Source organism: Catharus ustulatus, chromosome Z, assembly GCF_009819885.2.
Source record: "Catharus ustulatus isolate bCatUst1 chromosome Z, bCatUst1.pri.v2, whole genome shotgun sequence".
Lineage (NCBI taxonomy): Eukaryota > Metazoa > Chordata > Aves > Passeriformes > Turdidae > Catharus > Catharus ustulatus.
In genome coordinates this window covers 423,231-440,481 of record NC_046262.2, presented here as the reverse complement: position 1 = coordinate 440,481, position 17,251 = coordinate 423,231, and the positions used below count along the sequence as shown (strand labels likewise).

General features: G+C 53.0%; 2 protein-coding genes across 3 annotated transcripts in view; one reads left to right on the top strand and one right to left on the bottom strand.

Annotated features, from left to right (window-relative positions):
• Positions 1-347: 347 nt before the first annotated feature.
• Positions 348-3,722, bottom strand: TXNL1 (thioredoxin like 1). Its single transcript, XM_033086374.1, has 8 exons — positions 3,560-3,722; positions 2,591-2,687; positions 2,278-2,451; positions 2,055-2,177; positions 1,914-1,983; positions 1,605-1,777; positions 1,263-1,367; positions 348-548 (listed from the first exon to the last, which is right to left on the bottom strand). Exons 1-8 carry the CDS (start codon positions 3,655-3,657, stop codon positions 519-521), a joined length of 870 nt encoding a protein of 289 aa, XP_032942265.1. The 5' UTR covers positions 3,658-3,722; the 3' UTR covers positions 348-518.
• A 3,415-nt stretch (positions 3,723-7,137) lies between these two features.
• Positions 7,138-17,251, top strand: part of WDR7 (WD repeat domain 7) — a 31,836-nt gene continuing 21,722 nt past the window's right edge. The window contains exons 1-13 of one of the 2 annotated variants that reach the window (XM_033085464.1): positions 7,138-7,175; positions 11,485-11,659; positions 12,090-12,196; positions 12,511-12,589; positions 12,715-12,889; positions 13,230-13,306; positions 13,785-13,904; positions 14,183-14,328; positions 14,613-14,715; positions 14,822-14,963; positions 15,197-15,436; positions 16,274-16,494; positions 16,874-17,069. In XM_033085464.1, coding sequence (XP_032941355.1) covers positions 11,504-11,659; positions 12,090-12,196; positions 12,511-12,589; positions 12,715-12,889; positions 13,230-13,306; positions 13,785-13,904; positions 14,183-14,328; positions 14,613-14,715; positions 14,822-14,963; positions 15,197-15,436; positions 16,274-16,494; positions 16,874-17,069 — 1,762 coding nt within the window. In that variant the 5' untranslated portion in view covers positions 7,138-7,175; positions 11,485-11,503. Of the gene's footprint in view, positions 7,176-11,484; positions 11,660-12,089; positions 12,197-12,510; positions 12,590-12,714; positions 12,890-13,229; positions 13,307-13,784; positions 13,905-14,182; positions 14,329-14,612; positions 14,716-14,821; positions 14,964-15,196; positions 15,437-16,273; positions 16,495-16,873; positions 17,070-17,251 lie in introns of those variants that run through there. The other variant, XM_033085465.1, reaches the window with a different exon arrangement.

Sequence of the window (17,251 nt, the reverse complement as noted above, 5' to 3'; positions counted from 1 at the left end):
CCTTCCAGTGCAGCAAATTCCATTTTCCAGAGGGATCAGCGCCTTTTCCTGGGAGCTGACACAACTCTGTGCCTGATTCCCCAACATTCATTTGGTCCAGTTCCTTGGGAATGGGCCCTGAGTGGGCCAGACATCCCCAGCAGGATGGCAAATTCACATTGTCAGCAATATTCCCTGGCTAAAATCAGAGAGAGGAAAGAACAACATCCAAAAAATCCCAGCCTGGACAACAAGGAATTGGTGACTCTGGGAACTTTTGTTTCCTCTGCTCTGATTTTAAAGGGAATGTTTTGTGCAACTCCAATCTTCCTTGTGTTTGAAGGTTCAATGGAATAACAAAATCCAGCTTGGCAAAAGTCAGGGATTTTATTTACAGATCCAAGGAGGAGGAGGAGGAGGAGAGCAGCTGAAAGCAATGATTTATTGGACATGGCAGGAAATCAAAGAGTCTCTGCAATAATCCAGGAACTGGAGAGGAAAAGTGGGAACTTGGACTGGGGTAAGGCTTTGCTTCCTTCCTAGTGGCTCTCTCCTTTCTTGCCAACTACCTGCAAAAGGAAAAAAAAACAAAAACAGGAATGAGGTTTCAAACCTGGGCAGAGCGAAGTGCAGCTCCAGGAATGTGGGATTAAAAGGCTGCAAAAAGCACACACAGCTGGGTTTAGGGCTAGGCCTGGCCTAGTTAGAGCTGGGTCTGCAGGAGAAACTCTGGGAGAGCCCCCCTGGCTGCTGGTTCCTTCCCTGCCCTCCCTCAGAATAAAAACCTCAGCATGCAGCTCCTAGGGACAGAGAATCCAGGGAAATCCCCCAGAAATCCATGGGGTTTTATCCTAGGAAATAGAACCCAAAGAAATTCTATCCTAGGAAATAGAACCTAAAGAAATTCATGGGGTTTTATCCTAGGAAATAGAACCCAAAGAAATCCATGGGGATTTATCCTAGGAAATACAGAATACAGGGAAATCCCCCAGAAATCCATGGGGTTTTATCCTAGGAAATAGAACCCAAAGAAATTTTATCCTAGGAAATAGAACCCCAAGTGGCCCATGGGGATTATGGATGTGGAGATGGGGATGGCTGTTCCAGCAGCAGAAATTCAAATTTAACTTTAGTCAAGACCAAGTTTTGCTGCTAGAAATGAAGTGGGTTGGTGTTAGTGCTTTTCACCTTCTGAAATCAGAGGGTGTTTGAACCATCAATTCATTATTGATGTCCCCCCAGTTTGTCCCCAGTTTGTCCCCAGTTTCCCAGGCAGCACTCACCCGTTTGAAGTCGTTCATGTTGGTGGCCTGCACCGGGGTGCCGATAAAAGTGAAGTACGTGATTCGTGTCGTCTCCTCATCGCCATGATTGGACTGCACAAACAACTGCAGGGGAGGAAAGGCACACAGTGGAATGGGTGAGTTCATGAATTCTCCTGAATCTCAGCTGCTGGGGGTGTAACTGCACCTCTGTGCTCACTGCAGAGGGTGGGATCTCCTCACGCTCACACCCAGCGCCCGAGCGGTCCCAGCCTCAGGGGATCCATCAGGAACCGAACTGCTCTGCAGTTCCTGGTGCTGGCTGAGCCCCTGGCACTCCCTGCTCCCCCCCAGGACACTCACAGTGACACTGTTGACGTTCTGGAATTTGACATAGCGCAGCTGGATGATGCCATCCTCCCGGATGTCCTCGGGGCCCAGCTCCAGCGCCTGCGTGGGCTCGCTGCGCTCGGCCTCCTCGAAGTCCATGGAGCGGGGCAGGTTGATGAAGATCTTGATGTATTTTGGCCCTTGCCCTGGGGTGAAACAAGGAAAAAGCCAGCCCACTTGGGTATCAAACAGCAATCAATACCTCCCTGTGCATCAAGGTACAGTCAACACTTCCACTCTGGGTATCCCTCACTAATAAACAACCCTGCCCGCAGCACTCACCGTTGTCTGGCCCCTGCAGTTTCATGGAGTAAAGCTTGACAGGCTGACTGAAAGCTACAGTGATGAGCAGCTGTGGAGGGAAAAAACCAAATTATATGTTGCCAGTGCTCCCAGTGCCCCCAGTGACCCCCTGAGCAGCACCTGCTCATCACAGTCCGACTCCAGGTAGGAGGAGTCCTTGCGCAGGCAGTTCTCGAAGCCGTGCTCGTCGCTCTCGTTGAGGCACTCGCAGCCAGCCTTGTTGATGAAGGGCAGCAGGTCCATCTGGGGACAGAGCAGCACACCCCACAGGGCTCAGGACACACACAGACAAACCCTCAGGCACTTCTGAAACCTTCCAACACAGCCCTGGGGAGGTACTCACATATCCCTTGGGGATGTCTGTGTCTTCACTGTTGCCAGGGTCGTTCTCCAGGTGCTGTTTGATTTTATCCTCCAAGCCCACAGCATCTGCTCCCTGGTACTGGTCAATCCTCACCTTGTTGCGGAAGAACAGGAACGTGGGGGTGGCCGAGATGTTGTTGGTGGCAGCCGTGCCCTGGCAGCACAAAGGGGTCCTGTCAGTGATGGGATCGACCTCAGCCCCACCAACAAACCCAGCCAGGACATTTGGGCCTGAATTTGGTGTTGGGAAGGCTCTGATTAGTTCACACACAGCAGGATTTTGGGGCTCACACCTGGCACTGGTGCACATCCACCTCCAGGAAGGTTGCCTGTGGGTATTTGTTGCTCAGGGCGTTGAAGGCCGGAGCGATCCTCAAGCAGGGGCCACACCTGAATAAAAAGTGACATTTTTCATTCCACTTGGCTTTTATTTCTCAATGCTAAACAGAACCAGAATATTCCCAATATCCTGTTGTAAAAATAACCTCTCTACCTGCAGCAGTGTTACAAAGGAGAGCATAATCAATAAAAAATACTATTAATAAAAATAATATCATTAGTCCATGTTACTTCCTTCCTGGGAAAAAACTGTATTCACACATAACTTAAACTTCAAGGATCATAAAGTTCTTCCCACAATAAATCTCATTCACACCTGTAACCAGTTATTGCCTTATTTATTGAGATGGTTTCTTTTGATTAAACTGAAAACGTGTGGTTTTTATTAATTCTGTGTCAGCAGCAGCGCAGGAAGTGCTCAGCTGCACCGATTCCCGTAAAGGGAGTTTCTCGCCGGGAAACAGAAATTAAAAAAAAACCCAAACCAAACCAAAACCAGAACTAAGAGGCAGCATCCGGACACTCTCGAGGTGTGCTGTGAATCCCCAAATGCCGAGATCATCCCTAACTGCACAGATTAACGGCAATAATGCACACTGAGGTTTCTCCCTGAAGAGGGGGGGAAAGGGGATAACCCAGGGCGGGGATCCAGCCAAGTTTCACAGAGGGAAATGACGTTTTTCCAAGTTTTGAGGTGTTTTCAGCGCCTTGTTCCCAGTTTCCTGCCCTCTGAGGGGTTTAAAGCAGCCGGCCCCTGCTCCCTGAGGGCGGGCAGCACCGCAGGGCAGAGGCGGGGAACGGGAATTGCAATTCATCCAGGATCTGGGAACAGGGCGCTGAAAATAATAAATTTAAATGCTGAGAGCGCTGCGAAGCGCCCGGTAACGGCGCGGGACGAGCGGAGCCGGGCCCGCCTCACTCACCCCCTCATGGTGAACTTCACCACGGCCAGGCGGGAGCCGGCGGCGCTCAGCTCGGGCTGGAACTCGGTGTCGTTGGCGATCACCTTGACGCCCGCCATGGCCGCGGGCCCCGGTGCCGGTGCCGGGTGCGATGTGCAGCGTCACGGCGGGCAGCGCGCCCGGCATGCACCGCTGGCAGCGCGCAGGCGCGGCCGCTCCGGGCCGGCTCCGCTCCCGCCCGCCGCCATCTTGGGAATGGGCAGCGCGGCAGGGCGCCGTGCCGCCGGCGGCCATCTTGGGGAAGGGCAACGCATACGTAATGACGCCTCCGGCGGCCATCTTGGGAACGGGCAGTGCGTCAGGGCGTGACGTCGGCGGCCATCTTGGGAATGGGCAACGCATACGTGCTGACGCCGCCGGCGGCCATCTTGGAAAGGGGCAGCGCGTGGGGGCGCGAAGCCGGCGGCCATTTTGGGAACGGGCAGCGCGCAACAAGTGACGCCGCCGGCGGCGATCTTGGGCAAGGCAGCGCTCACGCAGCGACGCCGCCGGCGGCGATCTTCGGCCAGGGCAGCGCGTGGGGGCGCGAAGCCGGCGGCCACTTTGGGAACGTGCATGGGGCACGCAGTGAGGCCGCCGGCGGCCATCTTGGGAACGGGCAGTGCGTCAGGGCGCGCCTTAGGCGGCCATCTTGGGGAAGGGCAACGCATACGTACTGACGCCGCCGGCGGCCATCTTGGGAACGGGCAGTGCGTCAGGGCGTGACGTCGGCGGCCATCTTGGGAATGGGCAACGCATACGTAATGAAGCCGCCGGCGGCCATCTTGGAAAGGGGCAGCGCGTGGGGGCGCGAAGCCGGCGGCCATTTTGGGAACGGGCAGCGCGCAACAAGTGACGCCGCCGGCGGCGATCTTGGGCAAGGCAGCGCTCACGCAGCGACGCCGCCGGCGGCCATCCTCGGCCAGGGCAGCGCGTGAGGGCGCGAAGCCGGCGGCCGCTTTGGGAACGGGCAGTGCGTCAGGGCGCGACGCCGGCGGCCATCTTGGGCAGGGCAACGCATACGTACTGACGCTGCCGGTGGCCATCTTGGAAACGGGCAGTGCGTCAGGGAGGGACGTCGGCGGCCATCTTGGAGCAGGGCAACGCATACGTACTGAAGCCGCCGGCGGCCATCTTGGAAACGGGCACCGCGTGGGGGCGCGAAGCCGGCGGCTATTTTGGGAACGGGCAAGGCGCACCCAGTGACGACGCCGGCGGCGATCTTGGGCCAGGGCAGCGCGTGAGGGCGCGAAGCCGGCGGCCATCTTGGGGCAGGGCAGCGCGCACCAAGTGACGCCGCCGGCGGCGATCTTGGGGCAAGGCAGCGCTCACGCAGCGACGCCGCCGGCGGCCATCTTCGGCCAGGGCAGCGCGTGGGGGCGCGAAGCCGGCGGCAATTTGGGAACGGGCAGCGCGCAAGCAGCGAGGCCGCCGGCGGCCATCTTGGGAACAGGCAGCGCGTCAGGGCGTGACGCCGGCGGCCATCTTGAGAATGGGCAACGCATACGTGCTGACGCCGCCGACGGCCATCTTGGAAACGGGCACCGAGTGAGGGCGCGAAGCCGGCGGCCATCTTGGGGCAGGGCAGCGCGCACCAAGTGACGCCGCCGGCGGCGATCTTCGGCCAGGGCAGCGCTCACGCAGCCGCGTCGCCGGCGGCGATCTTCGGCCAGGGCAGCGCGTGGGGGCGCGAAGCCGGCGGCCACTTTGGGAACGGGCAGGGCAACGCAGCGACGCCGCCGGCGGCCATCTTGGGGAAGGGCAACGCATACGTACTGACGCCGCTGGCGGCCATTTTGGAAACGGGCAGTGCGTCAGGGCGCGACGTAGGCTGCCATCTTGGGGAAGGGCAACGCATACGTACTGACGCCGCTGGCGGCCATCTTGGAATCGGGCAGCGTATGGGGGGGCCGGAAGCCGGCGGCCATTTTGGGAACGGGCAAGGCTCACCAAGTGACGCCTCCGGTGGCGATCTTGGGGCAGAGCAGCGCTCACGCAGTGACGCCGCCGGCGGCGATCTTCGGCCAGGGCAGCGCGTGAGGGCGCGAAGCCGGCGGCCACTTTGGGAGCGTGCAGGGCAACGCAGCGACGCCGCCGGCGGCCATCTTGGGAACGGGCAGTGCGTCAGGGCGCGACGTAGGCGGCCATCTTGGGGAAGGGCAACGCATACGTACTGACGCCGCTGGCGGCCATTTTGGAAACGGGCAGCGCGTCAGGGCGCGACGTTGGCGGCCATCTTGGGGCAGGGCAACGCATACGTGCTGACGCCGCCGACGGCCATCTTTGAAACGGGCACCGCGCGGGGCCTATTTTGGGAACGGGCAAGGCGCACCCAGTGACGCCGCCGGCGGCGATCTTGGGGCAGGGCAGCGCTCACGCAGCGACGCCGCCGGCGGCGATCTTCGGCCAGGGCAGCGCGTGGGGGCGCGAAACCGGGGCCACTTTGGGAACGGGCAGGGGGCAGGCAGCGACGCCGCCGGCGGCCATCTTGGAAACGGGCAGTGCGTCAGGGCGTGACGTCGGCGGCCATTTTGGGAAAGGGCAACGCATACGTACTGACGCCGCTGGCGGCCATTTTGGAAACGGGCAGCGCGTCAGGGCGCGACGTTGGCGGCCATCTTGGAGCAGGGCAACGCATACGTGCTGACGCCGCTGGCGGCCATTTTGGAAACGGGCAGTGCGTGGGGGCGCGAAGCCGGCGGCCATTTTGGGAACGGGCAGCGCGCACGCAGCGAGGCCGCCGGCGGCCATCTTCGGCAAGGGCAGCGTGTGGGGGCGCTAAGCCGGCGGCCACTTTGGGAACGGGCAGCGCGTGGGGGGGCGGGAAGCCGGCGGCCATTTTGGGAACGGGCAAGGCTCACCAAGTGACGCCTCCGGTGGCGATCTTGGGGCAGGGCAGCGCTCACGCAGCGACGCCGCCGGCAGCGATCTTCGGCCAGGGCAACGCGTGAGGGCGCGAAGCCGGCGGCCACTTTGGGAACGGGCAGGGTGTACGCAGTGAGGCCGCCGGCGGCCATCTTGGAAACGGGCAGTGCGTCAGGGCGCGACGCCGGCGGCCATCTTGGGGCAGGGCAACGCATACGTACTGACGCCGCCGGCGGCCATTTTGGGAACGGGCAGCGCGTGAGGGCGCGACGCCGGCGGCCATCTTGGGAACGGGCAGCGCGCGGATTCCGTGTGGGGAGACGCGCCTTGAAATTTGTACATAAAGATGTAGGATTAGTTTCGTCACGAACTCGTGTTTTGGTGACGTTATGGGGATGACCCTTCTGTCTTTACGGCAGAATAACTGTCACTTCAGGATGTCTCATATTTCCGCTTTTTTTTCCCCACATAAAAACCGGGAATATCCCCAGCATTCTCTTCCTGCCTGTAATTGAAAAGCCTTACAGCAGTTGCTAATTAATTAATTAATTAAGTGAGCAATCAGCGGCTCGCTGCGCGCCCCCGGCAGTCCGCACGGCGGCGGCGCTTTACGGCAGTGCCGCGAGAGGCGGCGCCATCCGGCCGCTGCCGCACCGAGCGCGGCGGGGCCCTCAGGGCCGGCACAGGCACCGGGAGCGGCACCGGGAGCGGCACCGGGAGCGGCACCGAGCAGGTACAGCCGGGCACGGGCACGGGGCGGGAGAGCGGCTCGCTGCCGCCGGAGGGGTGGGCTGAGCGGCCGGCGCTCCGCAGGCCCCCGCAGTGTCGGCGCCGGGAGCGCTGAGGGGCTGCGGTAGCGCTGAGGGCTCTCCGGAGCCGGCTGCCGCCAGCCGAGGATTCAGGGTGTCCCCGGACACCGGGAGAGGCCCCGCGCTGTTAACCGAGCGGGTTTGGCTCTGGAATTTCAGCAGGTTTCCCCTCAAGACGAGCGCTCGGTTATCGGTGGATGGAGGTTTCTCACAGGGAATTGATCCTCTTAAATTCCTTTTAATGCCGATTTTTTGCTACTTCGCATCCTTCCCCGTTTTATTTCCCTTTCCCTGGCACCCCGGGGTGGGTTTGGAGTTCTCCAGCTGCTTTGGATAACTGTCCTTTGTGACTGCTTGAAACAGGGAAAATTACAGCGGGTTCAGCGTGTCATTATGCACCAGGAAGGTGTGCAAGCGGCTTCCCAAGTGTTAATTAACTCCAATCTCGTGTCCCAAATTAGTATTTCCTTCTCTGGCGTGGTTTGGAACCTCCTGCATATCCAGGGAAGGTGTTTTTGTTTCTCACTCCCTCAATGGTCTCTTTTCTCCATCCCTAAGAAAGTCCCAGCTGTAATTAAATTTAAAAACATTGGATTTGTCTACAGTGCTTAAATAACTCATTTGTAGCTATTTTATGTGTGTAACTCTATTTTGTGCTATTTAATAACATTTTGAGGCAGGTTATTGGAGTGTGACATTAATTCCTTAATGGAAATGCAGGTGTTTGGGGTAATAAAGGTGGAGTTCTTTTTGTTTTACTTCTTCCTTTCATAATTTATTCTGTCTGGGGGGTTTTCTGGCTGTAAAAATCCATGTTGTGGATTTCTGGGTAGACAACTTGCAAGGGTTGAGTCTTGGATTCAGTATTTAATGCCTTGTACTTGAAAAATCAGTTTAGTGGCTTGACTGAAATAGGAGTTGATCCGGGATTATTAAATGTGCCTAAATCCCACCTTGAAGCAGAGCAGTTCAAAGAGTCACTGGATTATTCTGCCAGGTTAACATGTTATTTAACATTCTTTTGGTTCATTTCCCTGTTTAATGAATTGCTTTCTGTTTAAATATTATAAAAATCCTGGTTTGGGGGAAGTGTTTTTCCACATCCCTGCGCTTATTGTATGTATGAGATTAGAGTTATTTCTATATTCTGTATTTATTGTTGTTTGCAAGGTTTTGTGTTAGAAAATTTAATGATGTGTGTATGCCTGTGTGCATGGAATAACAGAATAATCTGCTTTATTGTGTCCTGGGAAGAAAAACAGGATTTTGGCACCATAGAGACAGAAATACTAACAGGAAGAACTTTACTTGTGGCATGTCCATTTTGCATTTCCAAGTTCCCTTTTTCTGCAGGAAATCGTGGCTTTGGGCTGTTCTGAGTGACTGGGGTGTAGGAATTGGTGTGCAATAATTGCACTGGGGCAGTTTTGATTTGCTCCTGTACTTTGTCATCACTGATGTCAAAAAATGGAATTATTGATTGTTTTCGGACAAAACGGGGTTTTGGTGCTGGCAGGGGCTGCAGTCGGTGTTTGCAGGGGCTAAGCTCTGGAATCCCAGTTCCTGGGGAATTAAAATGTGGTTTTTCCTGAAAAGGAAGTTTTTTATGAGGGCCTTGCGCTGCCACAGTCCAAAGCTAGAAGGAAAGAGGTAGTTTTTCTTTTTCCCCTCCCTCCCAGAGCCTTGCTGTGAAATATTCTGAGACCTGTGTTTGAAATGGGGCTGTCAGGGGGTTGATGGTGTGTTTGCTGCATGGAAAATCTGGAATTTCTTAGCTTGGTTGTGTGCTAATGCTCTTGTACGTGGTAATACCCTCCTGTATGTTCTTTTTGCAAACTCCCTTTATTCAGGGAATTTATTGGGGTTGGAAGTGTTCAGAGGCAGCTTTAAATGCAGATTAATTCAGTGCAGGATCTCTACAGTGATTCTGTGCCCCGGCAGGGCAGTTTCTGTATTTATTAAAAATGCAGCTGTTTTTAACACTGACTTGTTCCCTGAACTGGGACCAGTGGGGCACAGAGGAGTGGGCAGGGATTGTTGTGCTGCTTTCTGGCGTTTTTCAGCTCTGGTTCAGTCATTTTTGGTTTGTTTCCTCACAAAAATTGGATGGGTATTTCTGTTTGCTGTGGGTGTTTTGTTTTTGTTGTTATTTGCATTTTGTTCTGTTGCATCTGGGCACTTTATTCCTGCTTTTAGTCCATTTTTATGATGATTTCCCTGCAAATCGAGCCTGGTTTAATTGTAGCTCTTTGTTTGTCACCCTGTTGTTTCAAAAGCTGAATTAATTTCTCTCTCTGTGTTGCGATGCTGCAGACAGAGAATTGATCCAGCATTGCATAACAATTAACTCTGCAGGGCCAGGTGTGGTTTGCAGTGTGGATTTTGGGTCTTTATTGAAAGTGGTCATTAAATCTGAGCTCTTAATTAAATGGCTTTTAATGAAGATGGACCAGTGGGCTGCCAGAAGCGAGCTGCTCTGGTGGGAAGGGTCACTCGGTGTGATGTTGCTGATTTTGTGGTGTGGGTTTTGTGGAAAGCCCACAATTGATCCCTGACTTGTGGGAGCCTCCCGGGAGCCGTGTGTAATCCTCAGCCATTCGTTATCCTGCCCTTGCTCCTCCCTTCCCCCTTTTCTCCAAGGACACAGCCAGTTCTCTGGCAGCACTCATTCAGGCAGTAACAATTCCTGTGCTTGTCACATGGATAAGGAAGGACAGGAATTTCTGTTGGAATAGAACATGGCTCAGGTTGTGCAGGGGAGCTGTGCATGTGGATCCTTGTGTCCATCCCATGGTTATCCCAGCAGCAATTCCAGCTGGGAGCCTCACTCACTTTGTTTTCCTGTCATAATTCACATTTATTCCCTCTGAAGTGCTGGGAAACGGGTTTGGAGACCTGTGAAAAGTGCAAATACTGCTGGGTGTCTCAAGGCAGAACAAAACACAACATAATTTAAACACACATAATTTAAAATAGTTCTTTTATAAATCCTGCCTGATGTGTTCGTGCTCCTCTAAATCAGAGCTGTGGTGAGTTCAAAGCATAAACCTCCACAGAGTGTTTGGTTATTTATTTAACACAACCTTTTCACCGATAAGAAAACCTCAGCTCTAAAATCGTGGAAGTGCTCGGCAGGCTGGGAGTGTTGATACCACAAACAGAGGGTTGTTGTGGGGTTTAAATATTGTGCAAATCCAAGTGGGTTTTATTGCCACAACTTAAGGTTTTGTTCCATTTTGCCCTGGGGACAATTGCAATTCCGTTGTGTTTTTTGTGTCAATATGTTGGGAAGATCCGAAATGCTGCTGTAAAGATATTGCTGGGCCTGTTTGCTGCTGGAGAGCGGCCAGGATCCGGTTTATCAGTGGATTATACAGGGTTGATTTCACCTGAGGCGGGATATTCCATATTCTACCATGAGTGTCTGTGTAACAGGGACATAATAACATCAGGGATGTAAAAACAGCTTCGGGGCTTAAAGCATTTTTTAATTCTGAATTACTCTAAAAAGAGTAAAAGGGCAGAAATCCTTGTGTGCACAGGGATGTGCTGATTGGCCCCCACCTTTTACTCCCCTCTTGCTTTGAAGGGTAATATTTTGGATTTTGGGAGATGGCAGGAAAGGTGAGGGGGAAAGGGTGGGCAAAACATGAGGGGACAAGATGGTGGAAACGTGAGGGGAAAAAGGGCGGGAAACGTGAGGGGACAAAATGGCGGAGACAGGAGGGAAAGAGATGCTGGAGGTATGAGGGGAAAAGATGGCAAAAACATGAGGGGGAAAGGGAGGGAAACGTGAGGGGAAAGATGGCAAAAATATGAGGGCAAAAATGTTGAGGGGAAGAGGGTGGAGAAAATGAGGGGGAAAGATGGCAAAAGCATGAGGGAAAAAGATTGTAAAAACATGAGGGGAAAAAGGGCGGGAAAAGTGAGGGGACAAAATGGTGGAGACGGAAGGGAAAGAGATGCTGGAGGTATGAGGGGAAAAGATGGCAAAAACATGAGGGGGAAAGGGTGGAAAACATGAGGGAAAAAGATTGTGAAAACCTGAGGGGAAAAAGGGCGGGAAACGTGAGGGGACAAAATGGCGGAGACAGGAGGGAAAGAGATGTTGGAGGTGTGAGGGGAAAAGATGGCAGAAACGTGAGGGGAAAGGGCCAGAAACATGAGGGAAAAGATGGCAGAAACGTGAGGGGAAAGGGCTCTGGCCCTGCTGATGGTGCTGTGCTGTTGCAGTCGCAGGCGCTGCGCGGCCATGGCCGGGAACAGCCTGGTGCTGCCCATCGTGCTGTGGGGCCGGCGCGCCCCCACGCACTGCGTGTCCTCCCTGCTGCTCGTGGACGGCTCCGTCATCGTCACCGGCTGCCATGACGGGCAGATCTGCCTCTGGGACCTGGCTCCTGACCTGCAGGTAATGGATCCACGTTGGTTCACGTTCCCAGCACCCTCAGCCTGTTTTCCCTCTGCTGATGCTCTGAGGCTGCTCTGCCCTTCCCTCAGCGCTGTTCCAGGTTATAAAAGGCTGGTTTGGCTCTTGGGCTTCCTTGCTGCTCCTGTAAACTCATTTCAGTTTCTTGGAGCTGCTCTAGCTGCTTGATAGTGTGCTGTGAAAAGGAATTCCTTCCCAATATCCCATCTGGCAGCATCCTTTTCCTGGCATTCCATTCCCTGTCCCCAGTCCCTCTCCAGCTCTCTTGGAGCCCCTTTTGGCCCTGGGAGGAGCTCTGAGGTCTTCCCTAATTTATGATGAATATACATTAATATGGATGTGTAACAGATGAAGTAGAAAGCTGGGACATTTGTGTGATTTTTGACTCCCTGTTTTCTTTTGCTGATCCCAGATCAATCCCAGAGCTCTGCTCTTTGGTCACACAGCCTCAGTTACTTGTTTATCCAAGGCCTCAGCTTCCAGTGAAAAGCAATATATAGTGAGTGCATCAGAGAGTGGGTGAGTTCCTAAGTGTTTATTGAACTGCAATAATGGGAATTATTATCCTGAGTTTATCCATCTATTCAACACTGCGTTTGATTTTTACCCTCAAGAAAATCTCCTCAGCAAATACATTTTTAGCAGGGAATTGGAGGAGAGAATGTGTCAAAATTTAGAGCCTGTGTGCGTTTAGGAGGACTGGAAATTTTGAGTTGATGTTGAGTTTCTCTGCATACAGTGGCTATAATCCCTAGTAAATAGTTCAGATGAAATTCCTGTCACTGGGAAGGGCTCCAAGTGCCTGTTTTCCATGTGGGTTCCCTGTGTTTCAGGGAGATGTGCCTGTGGGATGTGAACGATGGCAGGTGCATCGAGTTCACCAAGCTGGCCTGTGCACACACAGGCATCCAGGTGAGTGCTGGGAGGGATGGCAGCGTGGGAAGGGTCCCCCTGCACTTGGGAATGCACTTTGGCTCCAGAATGGGGCAGTGCCTGCCCTGCATGGGTCACAGTTGTGCTTGTTCCCCTCTGTGCAGTTCTACCAGTTCACCGTCGGCACGCAGCGGGAAGGGAGGCTCCTGTGCCACGGGCATTACCCTGAAATCCTGGTCGTGGATGCCACCAGCCTGGAGGTGCTTTATTCTCTGATATCCAAGATCTCTCCTGACTGGATCAGCTCCATGGCCATCATCCGCTCTGACAGGACTCAAGGTGATTATTTCTTGTGCCAGGGACACTTTGCACTGTCCCAGGGTGCTCCTGGCTCTGGACACAGTTCCATCTGGATCAGCTGAAGTGTCACCTCAGCACAGACTAAAGAGAAGTTGTAAACTGGGCATTTCCAAAATCTTCATCTTATAAATTGCTGGAACAACTGGAGATGATCTCTGGTATGAGGCATTTCCTGCTAAAGCCTTTCATTTATTCCTTGTTCCATGACCCTTTCCACAATTTGTTTGGGAGCAAACCCTCCTGGTCAGGTTTTCATTTATGCTCAGATCTGCACAGGTGAGCAGTCTTTGTGCCTCAGCCTGATTTTTGTGTTCCCCAGAGGACACTGTGGTGGCTGTGTCCGTGACTGGCATCCTCAAAGTCTGGATCATCACCTCAGAGGTCAGTCGGATGCAGGTAGGCAAAGGCAACTGGGTCAGTGACATTTCCTGCTGCTGTCTGTTCCTGATACTCTGCTGCTGATAGTCTTTTTCCTCTTTGATAGTGGAAAATCTGAATTTTCTTTTACTGATTCAGGTTGCTGTCAGAATTCCTAACTGATTTCCAAATTAAGTGTAGGATTATATCCAATTTTTCCAAATCTGTGTTTTATTTGTACCATGTAGTGGTTTGGGTTAATGTTTTGCTGAGCAGACCATACAATTTTCAGGAATATTTTATATACTAGATTATCTCCAGCTCCCTGCTGGGGAATCTGACAGACTTAAGAACCCAAAGGGGACACCACGTGCTCCTGCAGATCTGCTCAGGAGGAGTCCTGGAATAAAAACTGCTCCAGGGGTTGGGTTTTCCATGGAAATGTGCAGCTGGAGAGGTGCTCCAGTGTTTTCCTGCTGTGGTCCTGGTTGGCTGAGTGCTGGCTCTGTTTCTTCAGGACACCACGCCGGTGTTTGAGGAGGAGTCCAAGCCCATCTACTGCGAGAACTGCCAGAGCATTTCCTTCTGCGCCTTCACGCAGCGCTCGCTCCTGGCTGTGTGCTCCAAGTACTGGAGGGTAAGGCAGAGCCCCTGGCTCCTTCTCCTCAGCAGCCTCAGTTCAGCTGCAGGGAGACATCCAGCTGAAGGTGCTCCAAGTCTCTTTATTATGCCTTTAATATATTTGTATTTCTAATCCAAATCTCTGCTGGGGTGCAGGTTTGGCACAAGATGGCTCCTAAGGTCTCTTCCAACCCAAACCATTCTGTGATATTGAACCCCAAATCAGCTGCTGCCTGGGCATTTTAATGTGTAATTAATTGGTTAATAACAGCTTGGTTTCCTGTTTTCTCTCAGGTTTTTGATGCTGGAGATTATTCCCTCTTATGCTCAGTGCCCAGTGAGAACGAGCAGACCTGGACTGGTGGGGACTTTGTGGCAGCTGATAAAGTGATTGTATGGACAGAGGATGGGCAGAGTTTCATCTATAAATTACCAGCCAGGTACTCAACAAAAAAATACCCCATTTCTTTAATTCTTGATTAATTTGAACTGAATTAACTGAAATAGTGGTGCAGTAAGTTCTTTGTGACACCCTCATGGTGAGCAGATGTGTTTGTTCTGGGTAGAGATAGTGTTTTATCTCGAATATTCTCACATAAATCATGTGGGAGCTCCTTCCTTGGCCTCACATGATCAGAGCACGAGGGTGGGAGCCACCCCCACGTTCTACAGGAACCACTCCTGAAACACCAGGAATTTTCTCTTTCTTTGTTCTGACACCCAGCTGCCTCCCAGCCAGCGATTCCTTCCGCAGGGATGTGGGGAAAGCAGTGGAAAACTTGAATCCACCTTTGTTGTACAGCGTGTTGGACAGAGCAGAGAAACAGGTACATCCCTCTGGAGCTCTTCTGATGGGCTGTGTTAGCTTTTGTCCTGCTGGGGAAGGAGGGAAGCTTGGAGCTGAGCAAAGCTTGTTCCTTATTTCTCCAACAGCTCCTGATTTGTCCTCCAGTGACTCGGTTCTTCTGTGGCCACAGAGAGTTTTCCTACAGGCTCTTGATCCAAGGAGACTCCTCGGGGAGACTGAGCATTTGGAGCATGCCTGACAGCCTCGAGCAGCAGGAGGGTGCAAAAGGTACCTGATTGCAAGTCAGGTCTTTGTGGTTTCTGCAAGTAAAACTCTTGACCTTTTCCATACAAGTGACCTCTGGGAGAACTCCCAATTTCCTCCCTTTGTGATTTTGAATAAGTTTCTGCATTGCAAGCACAGCTGAGCAACTTCTAGCTCTCCATCCAGTTGTAATTAATTAAGGCAGTGCTCATTTTTCCAGAACTCTGGGTTGATTTCCCGTGCTTCCCTTCCCTCAGGGCTGCCCACAGCCACGTCCAAGTCCCTGCAGGAGGCCTTTGACCAGCTGAGCCCCCGGCCCGCGGGCATCATCGACCAGCTGAGCGCGGCGGGCGAGCCCCTGCGCGTCACCGCCAGCGTCTACATGCCGGCCCACGGGCGGCTGGCGTGCGGCCGCGAGGACGGCAGCATCGTCATCGTGCCCGCCACGCAGACCGCCATCGTGCAGCTGCTGCAGGGGGAGCACACGCTGCGCCGGGGTATGGCGCTGCTGCGGGCTTGGGGGCTCGGGAAACGCCTTCTGGGGGGGCTGGTGGTGGGTGGGGTGGGACAGGGACATCGCTGTGGGCAGCGCTTGGAACTTGGGTTTATTGCAAAGGGAAAGTGGGGGTGGTAAGGGTCTAGAGCCCTAAGGGTTGTGAGAGAGTGAGTTTCCATTACAATACAATAAATCTTCTTCTGTGTTGAATATTCTAATTCCCACTAACCAATGTAATACATTTACATACATCCTGTAACAATCACTGCATTACCATACTGTGTTACACTTTAAACTCTACAAATTGCTCTTTAAACTCCTTCTGCCAAGCTAGCAAGGTCTTTTCTGGCCTTTGGACCTGCTCCCTAGCAGAAGGCATTACTCAATTATGGGGGATTCATTTCTATTTAGTTTAGGTTTGGTATCTCACTTATGGTTTCCATACCCTCAGAATCTTTAGCTAGGCAATCATGTTGATAAGGTTTTCCTGATTCATCCTTCCCAACAACATTCCTTGGAGACAAGTGGAATAAGAAGATAAGAAAGATAAAATGCTTTGTGACAAATAAAGAGGATTTCACGATTTCAGCTCTAGGCTCACCCTAGAGTAGGTGGGGATACAGGCATCATAAAGTGACCCCAAGACAGCTGGGGAGGACAAGGATTGCACAGGGAGGTCTCACAGATGTGTGTGTCCAACCTGCCAGACTTCCTGCTGGGTTCCATCCAACATTATCTTCACACTCTGGGGATGTGAGTTGAGAACAAGCACTTGGGAGTGGAGTGCTCTGTCTGATCTCAGTTTTTGCTGTTTCTCTGTCCCCTGTCCCCTCCCCAGGCTGGCCCCCTCACCGCACGCTCCGAGGCCACCGGAACAAGGTGACGTGCCTGCTGTACCCTCACCAGGTGTCCTCGCGCTACGACCAGAGGTACCTGATCTCAGGGGGCGTGGATTTCTCTGTCATCGTCTGGGATATCTTCTCAGGAGAGATGAAACACATCTTCTGTGTGCACGGAGGGGAAATCACCCAGCTGCTCGTGCCGCCAGAGAACTGCAGTGTGAGTTCTGTGTGGGGGAATGAGCAGGGAGTGCTGGGCGTGGAGCCCCCACCCAGCTCTTCACCATTCTCTTCATGGTTTATTCCATCATGGTTTAATTATGGCAAGGATTGAAAGTAGGGGCTTTATTAAACCTATAAAAATAGGGTTCAGAGGCAATTTTGCCTTTTGGAACTTAGCTGAATAAATAGAATTTAATGAGCAAAGTGACACTGGAAACTGTGGGGTTTAATACCCATTTTCTCTTCATGATGTGCAAAGGATGGATTAAAGGGCATTCTGTTCCCAGTGAGTTTGAGCATTGTAGGTGCCTGAATTCTGTTCATTAAAGAGGCTCTGCGCGATGATTAAACCTTTTCTCTTTTCTTTCCCTTGTCAGGCCAGAGTCCAGCACTGTGTTTGCTCTGTTGCCAGTGACCACTCCGTGGGGCTGCTGAGTCTGAGGGAGAAGAAGTGCATCATGCTGGCCTCCAGGCACCTGTTCCCCATCCAGGTGATCAAGTGGAGGCCCTCTGATGATTACCTGGTGGTGGGCTGCTCCGACGGCTCCGTGTACGTGTGGCAGATGGACACAGGTGAGTTCAGACATCAGAAATGCAGTTCTGCTCTTAGTGCTGTCAGGCTGGGGCTGAGGGGACAATTCAAACACTTAGCACTCCAGAATCACACTGGGGGGTGTCTGAGCCTCATGGAAATTTAGGGAAGATCCCATCCTTCCTGTAACAGTGGTGGGAGTTTTGGTTTGTCTTAGTTTTTT

Bases quoted from the DNA above. Each gene is read 5' to 3' on its own strand.
- TXNL1 (XM_033086374.1), bottom strand. From the start codon at position 3,657: ATGGCGGGCGTCAAGGTGATCGCCAACGACACCGAGTTCCAGCCCGAG. The intron at 2,688-3,559 runs GTGAGTGAGGCG...CTTTTTATTCAG, and splicing joins GTGAAGTTCACCATGAGGGG to GTGTGGCCCCTGCTTGAGGA. The intron at 1,984-2,054 runs GTGCTGCTCAGG...TTCCCTCCACAG, and splicing joins AGTCGGACTGTGATGAGCAG to CTGCTCATCACTGTAGCTTT.